This window comes from Falco cherrug, chromosome 1, assembly GCF_023634085.1.
Source record: "Falco cherrug isolate bFalChe1 chromosome 1, bFalChe1.pri, whole genome shotgun sequence".
NCBI lineage: Eukaryota > Metazoa > Chordata > Aves > Falconiformes > Falconidae > Falco > Falco cherrug.
In genome coordinates, this window is record NC_073697.1 from 50,199,884 (window position 1) to 50,218,187 (window position 18,304).

General features: G+C 41.8%; 1 protein-coding gene across 9 annotated transcripts in view; it reads left to right on the plus strand.

Annotated features, from left to right (window-relative positions):
- ABLIM2 (actin binding LIM protein family member 2) overlaps positions 1 to 18,304 on the plus strand; it is a 143,651-nt gene that overhangs the window by 23,004 nt on the left and 102,343 nt on the right. For 8 of the 9 annotated variants that reach the window (XM_055724002.1, XM_055723959.1, XM_055723971.1 and 5 more), the window contains exon 2: positions 17,001 to 17,144. In XM_055724002.1, coding sequence (XP_055579977.1) covers positions 17,001 to 17,144 — 144 coding nt within the window. Of the gene's footprint in view, positions 1 to 8,557; positions 8,712 to 17,000; positions 17,145 to 18,304 lie in introns of those variants that run through there. The other variant, XM_055723967.1, reaches the window with a different exon arrangement.

Below are 18,304 nucleotides of genomic sequence, written 5' to 3' on the forward strand. Positions count from 1 at the left end.
AGTGGAAAGTTAGTAAATTATGATTTAATTAATGATTGGGGTGATTCATTGTGGCTTGGCTAGCAAAAGTAATTTTCTACATTATTTTATCTTGCTTTTGCTTTTTGATGTTGCTACAACAAGCAGGCATTGTTATTATTCTGTTTGTACCAGGGAATGGAAAGAGAAATGAGCCATGGAAATTCCTTCTAAACTGTTTTTCCCCAGTTCCAAACATTTGCTCATTTCCGAGCCAGGGAATGTGCTTGCTCGCCTCCCCCATTTGATGACACAGATTGAGTAGATACCAGTGTGAGGTGTGATGCTCAGCAGGGATGCAGCCCGGATGGTGCTACAGACCTGGGGGATGGAAACAGCACCAAAATGGCAGTTTCTGACCAACGGTCCATGGCTCTCTAGCTTTATAGCCCTAAAGATGAGGGGACGGGCAGGAATATGGCTTGAGTGGAGGTGCTAGAAGTGATTATCAGACAGCCAGGGAGCTGCAGAGCAATAATAGCCATAAAGTGCAATGACTTTTTTTTTTTTTTTTTAATTGATTCTTAAAGTTTCAGAGCTACTTATGCTGGAACTGAGCAATAAGGAATATAAATTAATTTAGACACACTCCAAGAAAAAAACCCACCACCTACCTTTCTGCTTTGTTTCACTGTATTAATGTGAGCTCAGACACATAATTTCACTTCAGGTGTTACTGATGAGAAATTGTAACCTTAGGCAAAAAGGAGAAAGGCTGAACTTTCTGGAAGTGATGAATAAATTGCTAAAATCAAAACTCAGCTGAATTCAGATCAGAAATTAATGCTATTGAAAGTCTTCCACTCAGATCAATAACAGTTTTATTGGCGGGCTTCACTGGGAACAGGGGGAAGTCTGACAGCATCGCATTTCCAATGATAACTTATTTTGTATCTTTTTACTTTCAAAACAGCACTCCACTTTGCTGACAAATTCCTCAGTGATCATCAACAAAATGAGTGTATTTAAGTAGGCTTTGGACTTGACTGCTGCTTTGCAGCTATATCCCTTTATAGAGAATGGGATTTGGAAAGCAGGCAGAAAAATGTGTTCTGTCATGGTCACTGTGGGCTAAATGCAAGGATTAAAGCACTGGGAATCGGGTGCATGCACACGAGATGCAGAGAGCTGAAGATGAGGATGTGTCTGAAACGCCCTCTGCTCTCTGGGGCAGGTTTCTTGTCCAGGGCTTTACAGTTGGGATTCACAGTCTGCATCCTGAACCTGATTTCAGTGGTTCTCTCCTCAGCTTTGTAAACCTGAACAAAGTGGTCTGTGCAAAGGCTGGAGCTACTCACAGCTACTCGAGCCCCTGAGCAAGTAGAATTTGCAGCTGTGGTTCCCCGTTGGATCCATTGGGGTTAACCCCCCTTGCCACTTTTTCAGATGTCCCTAATCTGGAGACTACAGCCTATTTTTTGCAAAGAGTGGTTTCTGCACTCTTGTGTATTTGGCCATGTATGCCTGTCCTGGTACTGCCATGCATCAGAGGTGGGCTGAGCTGCACTGTCTTGCAGCAAGGCAGCCTAGGCTCGGGGGAGAAGTGTCTCTTTGGGTTTCCTCCAGCAAGAGCCCCCATCATAAAAAGGACATGGACCTGTTGGAGGGAGTCCAGAGGAGGGACACCGAGGTGATCAGAGGGCTGGAGCACCTCTCCTATGAAGACAGGCTGAGAGAGTTGGGGCTGTTCAGCCTGGAGAAGGGAAGGCTCCAGGGGGACCTTACAGCAGCCTGCCAGTGCCTAAAGGGGGCTTGTAGGAAAGGTGGGGACAGACTTTTTAGTAGGACCTGTAGCAATAGGACAAGGGATAATAGCTTTAAACTAAGAGAGGCCAGGTTTAGATTAGATATTAGGGAGACATTCCTTACTGTGAGGGTGGCGAGACATTGGCACAGGATGGCTGGAGCAGCTGTGGATGCCCCATCCCCGGAAGTGTTCAAGGCCAGGCTGGATGGGGCTTGGAGCAACCTGGTCTAGTGGAAGGTGTCCCTGCCCATGGCAGGGGGGTTGGAACTGGGTGATCTTGAAGGTCCCTTCCAACCCAAACCATTCTGATTCCGTGAAATGTGCCAAGGATCTGGAAAGGTCTCTATAGTCATGTTTTCTTGGAAAACAAAAGAAGTAACTCTTCAAATGGAAGATTCTCCTGTTTTCTGGGTGACACTGAGGAATGCATTCAGTACCATACGCTCACGCAAAGGGTATGTATAAGCTACAAACTAGGATATATAGCCACTTTACTATCCACTACGTGTAGAAAGGACGGGGGAAGCCAAAGAGCCAAAGGCACATTCTTGCAGTCCTCCATGGACAGTTGGGATAGTGGGAAGTGGCAAATCAGTGTACTCTGCCTTTGGACGAGCTGAGGAGCAGACATGAGAAGGGAGTTTTCAGCCTTCCAGCTTTGGACTTGCACGTGTGGCATTTCAAACACGAGTCTTTCCTTAGACCTAGTCCCGGGCCTCTTTTAAAATCTTCAGTTTTTTTCCGGGGTTTTATATGCATTCATTGCTTTTTCTTTTTCTTTGTAAGACACCTCCAAAGTTAAATTTCTGAATTCTAATTAAAACACATGAGAGCTTGAATCTTTTTTCTAAATAGCACCAACCCACATTATCATTTGATAATTTTCTACAATGGGTATCTGGTGATTGCAGAATTATGGCAATGTCCATGTAACTTTTCAGGAGAGAGCAAAGCCATGAAGATCCTTTAAGACAATCTAATTACTTAGTTAATACTTCAGTTTATTCTCTGTTTAAGCACTTGAAATTTCCATTGATTAAAAATCCAGACAATTTAAATGGTAATTTTGTATGTAAAACAATGCTAAATTAACGTTTAGTGATCTCTTTCTCTCTTTGTGTGTGTGTAGCATCAGCCCACACAGAAAAATCCTTCATTAAAAACCTGCTCCATGCATTAATTTACTCCCAGAAGAAATACCCAAAAATGATCTTGGCGTCTTTGCAATGCCTGTCATCTTTCTTGCACGATTCACAATCCCTTAAATGTCAAATTCATATTGTAATTTAATTCCTCCTGTATTAAAGGATGTAAATGAGCTTTTCTAACTTTCATGCCTATTATGTGCAATTTTTGGCCACACTAGTTGACATTTATTGCCTCGTTCTGCTGCTTTGATTTCTGTCCCATAAACGACCGGGCTCAGATTCTAGTTTTTATCTCAGCGGTTCTTGTTACAGTCCTGTTCCTATTGCGGCCAGGATGCCTTCCCTTAATACAACACATCCCATTATCCTGTTCACTTTCCCAGCTTACTGCTAGGTATTCAGCAGACAGTTTAAGTTTCCTTCTTGCACTCTCAAGTCCTTTCTCCAATTAGTGCCTTGTAGTGCCTGACCTTTCAGAAACCAATACCTTTTGTTCATTGCTTGCCATATCCTTATTACATAAAGTTTTTCCGCAGTGAATGGTAGCCTATGACCTCTAGTTAAGCAGATCTTTTCTTATCTAACATCTACCCCATTTGTTACTGGCCATCCCTATCAGTTTCATGAGGTCAGCAGATTCCCTGTGCGGCAGGTTCATTTCTGAAGGCGTGTGACCTGTGGTATCACCGCTGTGGCTCTCGTTCTCCCTTCACTGCTAACCAGACCGTACCCCTTTACCCTCTGGCCTGTGTCACTTTGCAAACCACTTGCTCAGTGTGCCAGTACTCTGTCACCTCGTTATGAGACAGGTGTGGGGGTTTTTTTCAGTCCTCCAAGTTTTTTCTTGCACCCTATTTATGGGTTTGATGTACCACTTTTTCCCATTATAAAATCTTTGCTAAAGGCTTTGCGAGGCTCTGTGTTTGATTTCTGCTCGCTATTTCATGTGTACGGTTTTCTGAAGAATATTAGATGGTGCATTTATTGCTTTTATTGTAGTTGGAGGTAGGAGTAAAAGGGAATAATGCACCTTTAGGTCTGGACCTAGATCTGCTGCAGAGAGGTCCCCACTGGGAAGAAGGAGCTGGGAGTGGGAGAAGTTCTGGTTTCATTCACCCGACTTGCTGGCCAGCAGACAAGGGCTGTCATCACAAATTTCAGGGCCGAAGGAAGCTCTTTATTCACAAGAGATAGCAGGGAGCGGAGAAGGACTCATGACCCAGTTACCTCTGGAGCAAGCACAGCTGCCTGCTCTCTGTTATGCAGAGCTTGGAGTGGATTCTCAGCCCGATTTCATATTTTAAGTTTTCCTGCTTCATAAATCTCTGCAGCGTCGTCAGTGTCTTAGACTTCAGTGCCGTGCACCAAGAGCCCCCAGATCGTTATTTTCAGCTGACTTGCTTGCGTGTGTGTTTCCGTTAAAGATGACCGTGTATGCAGCTCATTGCTGTGCAGGGGGTGAGGGATGTTTTGTCATGCATGGACTTGAGGATGGAGGTGTTAGAGCGAGAAGTTTAAACTCGGGCTGCTTCTGAGCAGGAAAAGTTTTGTAGGATGCGACTGGTCACCGAGGTGAAGGCATGGTTGGGTGACTGCAAGTTCATTCCCAGCAGGAATGGGATTGACACAAGAGAGGCTGGGCATAAAGTTGGAAGACATGAGTTTAGTTGTAGAGACACCCTTTATGCAACCCTTATCTTGTTAAACCTTTACCTTTTTACTGTTTATTTTCGCTTCTGCCATGGCTTTGTCCTCTTTGTTTAAATCATAGGTGCTTGAGGGCAAGGACCGTTCAGCTACAGTGCTGACTTTTAACACAACCACTAAGGAATACATCAGTTCAGCTAAAAAATGAAGATAGTTCAAAGGAAACATCTGCTTTGTAATTTTATTTTTGTCATAGTGATAAGGCATTGCCAAAATCTGTATCATTACAGAGAAATACTTAATTGTACTGCATTTTTGTTTGTTTGTTTGGTATCATAAATAGAAAATACAAATAAATGCTAATCACTGTAAGGCAAAAAGAATGTGAAGCAGTACTGCAGTCAGTTTTTGCAACTTAGAAGGAAAGATACCTTGAAGCATACTGAGAAGAATCTGTGAAATGTGATGATTTCTTGTATTTTCCCACATTGTCAAAGTAAAATTAATTAATTCTAGACTTCTTAATGAAAATTAAATTTCATACCCTGTATTGAGACTGGACTTTGTAGTCTCCATTTGCTATTGAACAGTCATATGTGCTTATTCTAACATAAGTTAGAAACTTAGTGAGCAACTTGAAGTACAGGGACATAGATTCATAAAATTATAGAAGATCCTGAGTTGGAACGACCCATGGGGATCATCAGGTCCAATTCCTGCCTCCGTACAGGGCAACCTGAAATTGAAACCACTATGCAAATCCCAAGCAGCCTAAGAATTGGTGTATGCAGGCAGGTACATACATGTAGTATATTACGAAGTCCCTGAATTTCAGTTGGTTTAGCTCTGATTTTTATTTTAAAAATCTTGATTTGAACGTACTTCATATTTTACAGTAAAGAAAAACATCAACATTCTTCCATATTTTTAAAAAAATGAATACTTGTTTCTAAATATTTTCAAAGACAGGCAGTGAATAAAGCTCAAAATGGGTCTAGTGAGGTGCTGTGAGCGTGCAAGAACAGGAACAGGCTTAGGCTTTATACTGTTACCCTCAGTTACTATTGATATTCATGTTAACTTTTACTGGGAAGAGGGAAGCGATTACAGAAAAAAAACCATGAGTTAATTACGAATGGATCTGAAATCTTTTAAAAATGCCATTTACAACCAATGGTGCCATAGGCTATAAAGAGTTTGCAGCCAACTAATCCATTTCAGAGTGGCCTAAATTCGTTGCTAAGCTGTCTGGCTGCTGTTTGCAAAGACATCAGTGAAGGCATCGACCTCAGTAAAGTAACCTTGGTGAAAGGAAACTTGAAACAGAGGATGGGAAAGGGCATTGCTGTGGCTTCCAGAACTTCACTTGAAGTCGCAAGAGGAGCCAAATGCCTCATCCTTTTCCTATAGCAAGGGTAGTGTACTGTTATTACCTTTGGAACAGGGGCGTTCCAGGTGCTTGGCTTGTGTTGACTTGAGAAATAAGGTTAAAGCTATACTGCTTTCTGGATCATTTGCAGCAGGAGTGTCAGCAGGCAGTTGGTGTCTGAGCTGTCTCGCCTGTGCTGCTGTCACTGCGGTCTCTTGTCACGCTCCCTCAAGTCAGCCCATCACACTAATGAAGTGCAATGGGCTTGTGCTTTGTGCTCGTGAAGCCCATGAGTGGTGCTGGAATTTCACAGAAACGCCATCAAAAACCCTCTGAGCTCTTCCGAGTGTGATTTCTGCTTGCTGTAGCCAAGCAGGGAGGCCACAGGGGAGGCTCGAGGATTACACCTAGAATTGTAAATACAAATTAGTACACTATGTGACTGCATTATGGTCATATAATGTCAAAATGCAAGTTATATAGCATTTAGCCTTGAAAAAGACAAAGTCTGGTGAGCAGAGGAAAGGCTGTGTTGGAGTGAAAGCACTTTTACTTTTCCTGCCTATTAATTTATGTTCCTTCAGAGCGCTGCTATTTAGCAAAGTGCCTTCTGTGTTTCTGCCAAGCTGAAGTAGCCGCTGGGAAAAAAATAAGTAGGCCAAATCCTGCAAATATCTGGAGAGCTCAGACAGGGTGGCTGATGGTGATCCAAAGAGTGCAGGGACAGATTTGGCCTCAAACAGACAGCATAACAGTACTGAACAAAATAAAATACTGCCGTGAGGTTTTAATGCCAGAAGTCAGTTGCTGCAAGATAGCATGTATATAAGAATTTTTAAAAATGGAATAATTCATAGTTTTAATTCAATGTGTAGAACCTGGATCTTCAGTTCTGCTCTTTGGGTCTCTGGTCTTGCCAGCTGGGGGCTGTTTGAAGTCATGGACTATGTCTGGCATGGCCCAGGACAGTTCTGTACTCACTGTATAGATTTCTGAAGTCAGAGCTCCTCAACTGTCCTTATAGCAGTGCTCGTTCTGTTCCCAGGAGTCAATATTGGACAAAAATTGTTTTGTTTCATATCCATTACAAAACGTAAAGACATTTTCTGTAAGTAATAAACCAAAGGGAAGGATTCTGAAACTCAGGGGATTTCTTGATTTCTGCTTTAGGTGATGGGCATTTCTGCAGGATCTACAAACTATCAGCTGTTTCTGGGTTCTCATTATGAAATACTTTCAAACTTGATCGTGTTTGCATATAGATGCTTTTGTGGCATTGATGCCTTTTCAAAAAAAAAACAGCTTCCACCCCCTTTGTGTAGTGTTTATAACAATTAATCTACAGTGAGCTGGTAAGAGGTTAAAAAAGTTCCTATGAGCTTCACTAATGCATAAAAATTGAAATTCATTTTGCACAAATGACACCCCCCCCTTTTTTTTTTTTTTTTTTAAATGGTGAAAAAAAAGCAATATTTCAGGTTTTAAACAGTAGTTTGTTCTTTGATGGAAATTGGAACGTATTGAACTTTCTGTGAAATGGTTGGGCATCGACTGTTGAGGTCGATGGAGACTCACCCTGCAACATACATGTAGATTGGATCAGTTCAACACATTTTAATGATTCAGTGCAAACTATTCTTCAACCTGCATAGCAGAGTGAACTTTCTGTGCTTTTTGTGCTACACAGGCTGTGTTGCTTCACAGCCTTCCCGCAGCAGCATCAGACACTGTGAAGACCTGTTTTCACATTTACACGCCTGCCTAGTTTTTGTTTGCTGAAGGAGAGAAAAAGCTGTTTTGTAATCAAGTAGGCAATGAGTGGGGTGAAGGATGGTGAGTGATGGAGGGGCGAGAGTGTTTTGGATTTTGTGAAGCCTGGAGGAAACAAAAAAGATCATTGTGAAAAAGAGAGGTGCAATCCTGTTCCTATCCCAGCCCTTTACTCCAGGTTTAGCCAGATTGTTCTCCAAGCCATCAGTCCCCTTTGCAGTGCACAAGCCACGTTATTACCTTCATACAAATTTAGTCCAAAGCAAGTAAGAACTACAGATTTTAATCCTTGTGGACTATTCACGTGATAATTGGGCAAGCAAGTATTGCTTTAAATAGCTCAAATCATTGCTGTTATTCTAGTCAACTCCATATAGTCAATCAGGGGAGAGATTTTTGTCTGCCAGGTGTCTCACTGACCACCTTCAGGAGAGAGACGAGCTTATGGCATCTCCTTCCGACATTGGTGCTGTGCCCCCCTGCACCAGGGGGAAGGGACCGCCTGGACTAGGGGGGAGGCTAGAAGGATTCCCCAGCTACCTCAGACTATATTCTTGATTTGTGGTTGGGCAGTTTGCAGGTTTTACTTTCTTTAAGCCTTTCCCCCCAGGTGCCCAGCACCACCCTGCAGTGGCTATGGAAGGTGGCATCACCTGATGCAAAGACAACCATTGCTGGCACGTCCTGCGTCCGGTCCCTCTGGGACCCTGCCAGCGGTGGCCTGCCCCGTGGACATGACAATATTTAGGCTTCTGCAGGACGCTATTTTTACACGGCAGCAAAGTGTTGGCTCGCCTCCCACTTGTGCGTGGGTGCTGCAGGAGTCATCTGACCCCTGGGCGCGTTGGTGCCGGAGCAGCGGCTGCTGTGTCGGCACGCGGCTGCAGCTCCCGCTCCGCTCCCCGGCTGCTCCGGCCGAGCTCCTTGCTGCAGGCTGGCCACCCAGCAGCGGTGCTTCTCCTCGCCCTTCCCGACTCGCAGGGTGTTAATGCAAGAATGCCGGAAGATACAGGTACAGTGCAATGATTCCCAAGTTTTGGAGAGCCTCGACCTGAGATGACTTGTTTTTCATCTGGAGCTGTGGTAGCTGAATCACTGATACTGTTACGAGAGTAATTATTCTGTGTTTACGTGGAAGCGCAGCAGAGTGGAGAAAGATGGTTAAACATTTATTTTAAATTATGCTTCATATTCTTTTGATTATGTGAATGATGATTTGGAAATTATAATCATACTGGCACTTAACTGACAGCTCAATTTGAAAACTGTCCTTATTTATTTAATTTAAATTGACTTTAGGCTTTATATTAGATTGTAATGAAAAAACCCCCAGTGATTGCTTTATGCAGATATATTGGAGCGCTGCTCCTATATCCTTTCTCACTGCAGTCGTGCTAAACCCATACAAAAATAGCCTTTATGTTGCTGCAGTAATGGTTCTTAAAATTCAGCAGAGATTTTTCTAACTGCCTTTGGATTTGGTAAATATTTCATTATGATAATGGGGGCAGGAGGTTAGCTCATGCTGGGCTTGTTTATGTGATGTGAATATTGCACTGAGTAAACGGTAGGATTTGGAGCTCCTGTGGGCTGAGTACTTGTGCTGTGTTGCGTCTCTTCGGTATGGTTGTATCCATATCCTGCTGGATAACACCTCTCCTTTGCCTCTGGTCCCATAAACTTTGTAATCAGCAGTAAAAGCAGAGGTTCCTTCAGTTGTGCTGTCTGCCTGCTGTCCTGCATCAGCTATAGGTCTCTGTTCTGATTATGATCCATAGGAAGTGCTGGAAAAGGTATGCAATCCTTTCCTTCGTGCCGATGGAAAAGCACTGTAAAAGCTGTTGTTTCTAAGTAGTAGAAGCAGATGAACATTTCAAAAAGGACCGTGATTCTTGAATTCTTGAACCATGTTATTTTGTGGTTTTAGGCTGTACAAATTAATTCAATTAAAGAGATTTATTGATGTAAGATTTATTGAATGTGCTGGATTGCCTGTCTGATGGTATAGGAGCTAAGGGGAGAAGCAGCCACAGTGCTTTGCTGGAGGAGCCACAGCAGAGGTATTAGGAAAGAGCAGCAAGCATTGCTGGGGGAGCGGCTGGAGCTGCTTGGTGCAGTAAAGCCCGCTGGGGAAGCTAATGAGCTCGCGTGTGCTGGCGTGGGGACAGGTGAGCCCTCTGTACAGCCAGCGGGAGGGCTTGAGAGACTATGTGATATGGACATTCAAGGCAAAACTTCTCTAACTTTCCCTTTATCCTAGTGATCTGCTTTTTTTTTGTGAGATGTATGCAAGAAAAGGAATTGTGTTATAATGAAAAGACATCGTAAGCATGCAAATACATTTGTGACAGCCTTTAACATGAGCTGCTAGTTGAGAAATAAGGTAAACCAGGTTACCACTAGTTACTGTTGCAGGACATCTAACATGTCTGCTCCTTGGGCAGGTTTGGTGCCCGTCCATTTGGGTACACTGTGCTCCTTCTTGCCCCGGTGCCTGGACCACCGGAGTGCACGGCTGGGCACGGCTGGGGCTGGAGAATTGCTCTTCCCTGCTCCCGAGCACAGCTGGAAGGATGGATGGGGAAAGCTTGTAGAGCTCCTATTTCAAAACCACTCTTTTTCTCATCCTTTTCTGTGGAATGGACCGTTGAGGTCTCAGGCCCCCCACAAGGCTTTATAATGAATCATCATCGGTTCTTGGAGAAAAAAAACCCACCAAAACAACCCCCTTATCTAACGTAAATTTATAGCTCACACCGTGTAGTTCTCTGAACACTGCATGTGTTACTGTATTACTTATTCCTGTGTTATGTTGTTGTTACCCCATCGCCAGCGCTGGAAGAACTCCTAGTCACCCCATTTTACGCACGGATACAAGACAGGGAGGGAGCAGGGGCCAGCTTTAGGCACTTAAACCCATGAATAATGCTTCATGGGATATTTAGAGGCACTTAAAAGCTTGTTTCGTTTACTTTCATCTGGGTGTTTTTAAATCCAACCTTGAGTGTTTTGACTAAGGCCGCGCAAGTAGGGTTTGGCAAAAAAACAACTTGAACTTCAATCTTTAATTCCAGCCGGGTGCTGCTGCACTCATCTGCTTCTCCTTTAATCCTGCTCACAGAGGACTGCAAATTTAATTCCCCTCTGGGCTGCTGTGAACGACACCCACCCCAAATCACTTGGCACAGCATTTCGGCAATCAGTACTTATGCCCTGTTTCTCAAATACTTAGTGAGTAAATGGCATTTGGGTCGCATATTCATTTATTTTGATTTTCAGTAACCACCTCTAGCTATAGAGATGAAAGGTTTCAGTGTCAAAACAGAGAATTTTCTGCTAATTTATGCAGAATAATACCAGTTGTCAGAGCTGTGCATTTTTGGTTCAGAGTTGGAATGTGGCCTTTGCCTTTGTTGAAAAAGCTGAACATTTTTTATGAACTAAACAGCTGATATAGATAATTTTAAGTATTAATGTCTTTCTGATATTTGTATTTTTCTCAAACAAATGTTTTCATCTCATGAAGTGAATGTAATGGGTTGTGAAGAAGGGACATTCCTGGTGAATTTATAGAGGAGCCAGTAATACAGATAGTTGCTAAAGAAAATTGAAGTAGCTTTTCTGCTTCTGGAAGGGTGCTGTTGAAGGCAAATGAGACTATATTTGTATGAGCCTGAAATGAAACACTTACACTTTTTTAACCCAAACCCCCAGAACAGGATGAAAAAAACCAAAACACAACGCACAAAATGAACAGGGGAGGTCACACAGGCACAGAGCCCAATTCTTTTCCTTTTACTGTGTCCTTTAGGCTCTGGTTCTCCCCTATCCACCGGGGAACCTTGGTGAGGAATTAACACTTTCCTTGCATCGAGTGGTAATTGTTTGGATTACAAAACCTTGTTCTTCAGAAACAAAATATTTATTCACATATATGTTGTCTCTCCATTCAAATTACACCTTAGTTTAGTTCACAGTCCTCTTTAAAACGTCCATACTAAATATCAAAGACAGCCAGGCTGGATGGGGCTTTGAGCAGCCTGGTCTAGTGGAAGGTGTCCCTGCCCGTGGCAGGGGGGTTGGAACTGGGTGATCTTGAAGGTCCCCTCCAACCCAAACCGTTCTAGGATTCTGTGATTCTGTTATTAAATTGTCATTTGGCCCTTTGTCATTTCAGGCTTCTGTAATCACCAAGAAAAGTAAATCTAATAAATGTTTTTTAGAGCATGGTTAAGTAATGTGGAGTAAATGGGGTATGTGGCCTTATTTGTATCCATCTATTGAACAAAGCAGGTGAAAGTCTTCATTATTAAACTTTGTATTTGAGGTTTGATCCAAGATTGAATGCATGTCCTTAAGCATGGCACTTCCTGACTTTTCAGTACGTGCTTTCTAAGCTCCGTGATGGCTTCTATGGATTCTTACACTATGTTAAAATTAAATACGCTGATTTGGAAAAAGCATTAGGACTGTGTCAAATTCTGCAGTTTCTGGCCATATCAGGCTTGTAATCTGCCATGAAGATTTCTCTCATTTGGCTGTCAGCCTGATAGCAAAGGGGTTTGTCATCCTCCACGTGGACTGGTCCTAGATGGGATCTTTTACCAAGGATTTGATCTCTCTCATCAGTTTGCTCACAGCAGAATGAAGGTGATATTTTCCATGCCGGTCTCTGGAGTGGAGCGTGACCAGGGACTTGCAAACATTCTCCCATCTACCACTGCCATCAGCTTGTCTTGTGCTGCTTGCAAAACACTCCTGTCTCAGCCAAATCTCATCCTCATCGCTGGCACCTCATCCTGGTCCCCGCTGCTGTTAAATCCTACTTAGTCTAGCAATTCTGAAGGAGCTGTGCTTATTCAAAGGGAGTGGTTTTTTGACCACATATTGTGGATTTTCATGGATCAAATGTATCTGTCACAGCGCCCATCTCTGTCAGGCTTCAGCCTTTACTCCAAATATTTCCAAAACCAAGATGTTAATGCTTTGCTTTTAACATTGAAAAAAAATACATTGTACCCTGTCCTTTTTTCTTACCTTTAGAAAAAGCTAAAACAGTTTGTCTGAAATTTTCCCTGAATAAATGAGCTCAAGAACACCAAATGTGAATAATGTATGTGTAAAGGTTTAAGTTTGGTGAAGTTACAAGCACACTGAAAACATCTTTGCTGTGAGTCTGGTGAGGCACTGGCACAGGTTGCCCAGAGCAGCTGTGGGTGCCCCATCCCTGGCAATGTTCAAGGCCAGGCTGGATGGGGCTTGGAGCAACCTGGTCTAGTGGGAGGTGTCCCTGCCCATGGCAGGGGGGTTGGAACTGGGTGATCTTTAAGGTCCCTGCCAACCCAGATCATTCTATGAGTCTATGATCACTTTATAGTTGCCATAAATTGTGTAGTGCAGCTTTGATAACAAGTGATACCACACTGTCCCCTCTTGCCTGTGATACTTAACACAAGTGCATGTGTCTCAAGCAAGCAGTATAGAAGTAAATCTGAGGAATGCTTCTTGACAACTTTTTTAACAAACCATTGCTAATTCAAGAAACCCTCTTGATCCAGAACTGCAGAATTACATACTGTGTAACCTGTTGGAGAGAGTCTGAGTCTTGACATCAGGAATATGTGAGCACTGAACATTACATTCAACAAGATTATTGGAAGTGATGTCCCCAGCAGACAGGTCTTGCACACCAAAGATGTGCTGTGGAAAGTGTTTGCTAGTTCGTTTCTTGCCATTTTTTGCCCTTGTCAAAAAGTAAGTGCAGTCAGATCTTTTTAAGGTTTAAGAATTGTGGAGATATCTCTGCTAGAGCAGAATGCAGTCTGGGAGAGAGGGAAATTTGGAGAATCGGGCATTCATTTGTATTTATTTTAGGAAGAAGTAATTTAGAGTTAAAAAGGAAATTTCTGTTTTCATTAAATTCTGCAAATCGGGGTATAATGTAAGCATGTAAGTTTTAATGAGCTCTTTAGTTATGAGCTGATGAGTAGACTCAGGTCTTTACACTCCATCAGTAATTCAATGTTTCACTCATTAAATATGCTGATTGTACCTTCTGCTGCTTCAAAGACTGGTTCTGATACATAAAGGTGTAAAAGTAGAATGCTGAAAACTATCATGTAAACATGTTTCCTTAATATGATTTGAAATGTGAGTTAAAATGTGAAGTTCGCTAATACAGTTGATTTCTCAAAATTGTCAGCAGTTGCAATTTCAACAAAAAGCAGAATATGTTTTAAAATGTTGGAACTTCAGATATCATTAATCACATCATTTTGTTGTGCTAGATGAAGGAATAAGTATTTAAAACTGTCTTCAGAAGCACAGCTCTATAATGAGCCCAAAGGCACTGTATTCCCACTGGGGTTTTCTGTGAAATACTGAGTAGCTTAGTTCTGAACTGAGAGAAGAGCAAAACTTTTCATCTGACAACCACGCATATTTTTAAATATGATTTGTGTTTCTTCAAGATTAATGGAAGAATTCCAACAGAAATACTACATCTTTTCATTTTAAATTATTTTTTAGCTGAGTTGTTGGGGTTTTTTTTGAATTATAAACCTTGATCCAGAGACCTGAAGAGAAGGAAACGTGTGATGTCATCCTGCCCTGTAGCTGTGAATGCTGAGACTTCATCCATTGTGAAAAGCAGAACTTTCTGTTTTCTGCCACTTTGCAGCAATTTTCAGTTAGCAACAATTTTCTGCAGCTTTGCAGTAAGTGCAGCATGGAACTCCCAGGTGCAAGAAAGCAAACAGAAAAATGAAATATTCTCTAGAAATTTGACAATATTTTCACTTTAGGACAATGAGATATGTTTGGTGTGGAGGGCTGCCCTTGGGGCTCTGCAGCAGTGCCCCTGGGTCCGTCCAGCACATGCTCTGGGCTGCAACTGGGACTCCTGGGCCAGGTTACTGCCCTGCCCGTGCAACACACCATGGCACGAGATGGTGGCCACCTGCATGCCTCTGCACTGGCCAGGAGCTGATGCTTCTGTTCAGAAAGCCTTGGACATGGGAAGAGTTGAGCATGAAAGAGAGTAAAACATTTAATCACTCAAATCAGAATTTTGTATTTCAAATGTAACTTTTTTTCTGGGTGTGGTCAGCTCTTTTAAAGTCAAGTCTTCCATGAATTAAGTGCTACAGATGGTGATGCATGTTAATAATTCTGGAGGGGGCAAACCTTCTTTATCCAGAGTTAAAAACTTTTAGCAGCTGCTCTACTAATTAACTCAGGAAAACAATCTGTTTCAGATTCTTACAGCATTGATTCTTTTTCAGGGTAGGTAGTTTGTTTTGGGAGGGTTACAGTAAAGAGAAATTCTCATGTCAAAAGTTAAGTATTGCAAAGTTCAGAGTTTCATCTGTTTCCTTTTGAGGAATAAGTCAGACCCTCATATTGGCTTAAACCATGTGTGCAACTTGCTCTGTGTCAATTTGGGCATCTGCCTTTCTATAAACTTCTAATGGCCTGTCATGCTGTGATGTTTTTATTGGAGATGTACTTAATTATAACCAGAGCCTCAGTAATAGCTCCAAAGTTCGCATTGCCTTGAGCAGGACTTTTTTGACAATCCCAGAATGTGTAATTTCAGCAGACAAGGCAGAATGCTTGTGGGCAGCTTTATCCCATGTAACTACTTGGGGAAAACGCCCACTTTACTTACAGGAGTAGGAAGTGCTGGTTTGGGCAAAACTTGCAGAAACTCCCCTGGAAGTCTGGGTGCGAGGCTCTGTATCTCACTGAAATACTGACCCCTTAAAGTCAGTGGATGTGGAAAGGCCTTTTAGGCTATCACCACAGGGTGCCTGCGGTGGGGATGAGGTGAGAATAGAGGAGGAAGAGCAGCAGGATCAGTTATTGGAGAACAAGAGCTGGATGATGCTCAATTGCTGATTTTGGTATCATCTGTTATCACATGTGTTCATAGTGACAGTACCATCACTGCCTCTCTATATCATCCCTACCTATGGTAAAAGTAACATTACTGTTGTTTTGTTGTTTTAATTAAAATCAATTTTGCGGGGTACCCCCTCCCCCTTTTTTTCTTTCAGAACCTTTTTTTCTGAAATAACAGCTCTGATACTGCAATAGGAATAGTAATGAAAGATTTTGGCCAGTCTGAGTTTAACCCTGACTGGCCAAAGTTACTTCCCAATTATATTTTTTTTTTAATGTGAATGAAAGAAAATGGTTACACAGCAGTGGCATTATCCCTTGACTAAACCCTAAAGGGAAACAATTCTGGTTCCCATTCATACTTAAAGTATTGGCCTGTGAGAGGTTGCTTCATCTTGACTGGTTGATTAATAAGTTTATTTTGAAGCTTTTTTTTTTTTTAAAATCCATCACTTTGAAATAAGCAATCCAACCTTAGAGTAAGCATGCCACATCACAGAAGAATGTCGTTAAATGCTTAAAATGCTTGATAATTTTCCTGTTATTAGTCCTTTTTCACATAGGAAAAAGCCAAGTCTATTGAGTTATGGTACAGCTCCTTTATAATTAACTGCCTTGATGTTTGCTGTCTAGACTCCTAAGTACACTGCAATAAAAAAATGATGCAAGTACTGCAGCAGAATTGCAAGAACATCATATCTCACCTGTTACACATAACACATTGGCATGCCAATTTATATTGCCCAATAAATGCAATTTCTAATTTACATCACAAGATGGCAGCAAATTTTTAAATCACTTAATATTTCGCTAACCCGGATAAACCTAATCTCTTGAAATCATGGTTTTCTAACAAAATGACAGCAACCTTTGTTTAATGATCAGATGTATGTGGTATTTACAGAGAAGTCAATGTTTCAGAAGTATGAACTCAAAACATCTACAGAAGTGTATTTCTATCTTAAAATCAGTTAAAAAGGTAATTGCTTTGAACTTTAAAGATCAGTAGCTCACAGCGTACTGGTTACTAAATCCCATAACAGGTATTTTGGATGAAAACAATAGCTTTTATCTATAGTCTTTGACTTACTGAAGAGAAAATGCAACAAATCATTATTTGAAATTCTTGACTTGATCATGTGGATTCTTTCCTTTATAAGCAATTCTGATTTATGTTTGAAATCTGCAGGCATGAGCTTTTCAAGTTCTGAAATGAGAAGCTTGGCTCAGATGGTCCTTTAGCAGATCTTTTCTCCTGTGCTGGCCGATACCAGAAGTTAAAACCGTTTTATCTGTTTGAATTGTTTTGCCCAAGGTGTTAATTGTCATTATTTGTAGGTCTCGCAGAATATGCACATGATGGCCTTTAAAAGGTTCTACCTTTTGTTTTCCCTTGCAGTTTCACAACCACAGGCTGTACATAGCCAACTGGAGAAGCCATCAAGTACTGCAATTCTCTGCAATAACTGTGGAAACCCATGCAAAGGAGAAGTTTTGAGAGTTCAGAACAAATATTTCCATATTAAGTGCTTTGTTTGCAAAGGTAAGTGTTTGTGACAGCTGTTCCTGTGAGTAGAGTGGTTTATTAATCCTTGTAGCACAGCCTAGAAGCACGAGCGTGGCTGTGGTCCCAGCTGTGTTAATGTGACTATTTCCTCCAGTTTGGAGGAAACTATCAGAAAGAAAACTGTCATTTTCTGTCAGCTACACTGATATTTTTATAAATCCCATGGGATTAAGTATATATTATTCAATACCTGAGTCAGTCTTTAATGAGTTAGATAGACAGGATTCAATGTTCAGCTCAATAATTGTGTTCTTTGCAAAATAACACAGCAAGAAAAACAAGCATAGTGCACTATCCTAAATAGCAAATATTTCAGTCATCTATTCAGAAGCAGAATGGTATTTAAAGCAGAACACAGCCTGTACGTACATTTTTCAAACTCTTTTAAAGCCATTTGGTTTTATGTTTTTATGGCAAATTTTATTATCAAATTAGTTTTTCAGACCTAACTTGGGAAGAGAGCAGCTAATTTTTTACTCAGCAGTCTTGTCTCCTGCATGAAGTCTCAGCAACATACCAGTATGCGCTCCATATAATTATATTGATGAAATCCAAGCCACCTTTTATACAGATCAGCTATGAGAAAACACTGGCGAGTCCTACGGAATGACAAGACACAATTATACATCCATGTTGTCACTTCATAGGGCATCTCCTTTTAGAGGTTTTAAGGCCACCTGCAAATGCAGCAAGCGGATTCTGAAACTATTCACTGATCCCAAATTTAGGCAGCGCAGAGGCTTTTTTTTTCCCATGCCCATGCAGAAGAAGGTGATGAATATACTGTAGAAGCTGCATTGCCTCTACCTGTCTGTAAGAGATAAGGAGGAGTTTGTTTGCTTCAAGCAGATCTTGGATAAAATGAGGAAAAAACCCCACTGTTAACAAGGAAGAGCAGGGTAGCATCTGTCAGCTATGCATCAGACTCTCAGCTGGCATGGGAGATAGTGTCAGAGATGGGTGGTTAAACTGCTTCTCAGTGTCAGGGCTCTTGGAGTACTTCTTTCTTAGTAACGATTTTGCTAAGTGCTAATTTTGCACACATGGTTGGGTTGTTCCCCCTCCCCCCCCCCCCCCTTTTATTTAAATGCCATCATTTTTTCTATCACTTTTCAAGGGTTTCCATCAATTTGCTG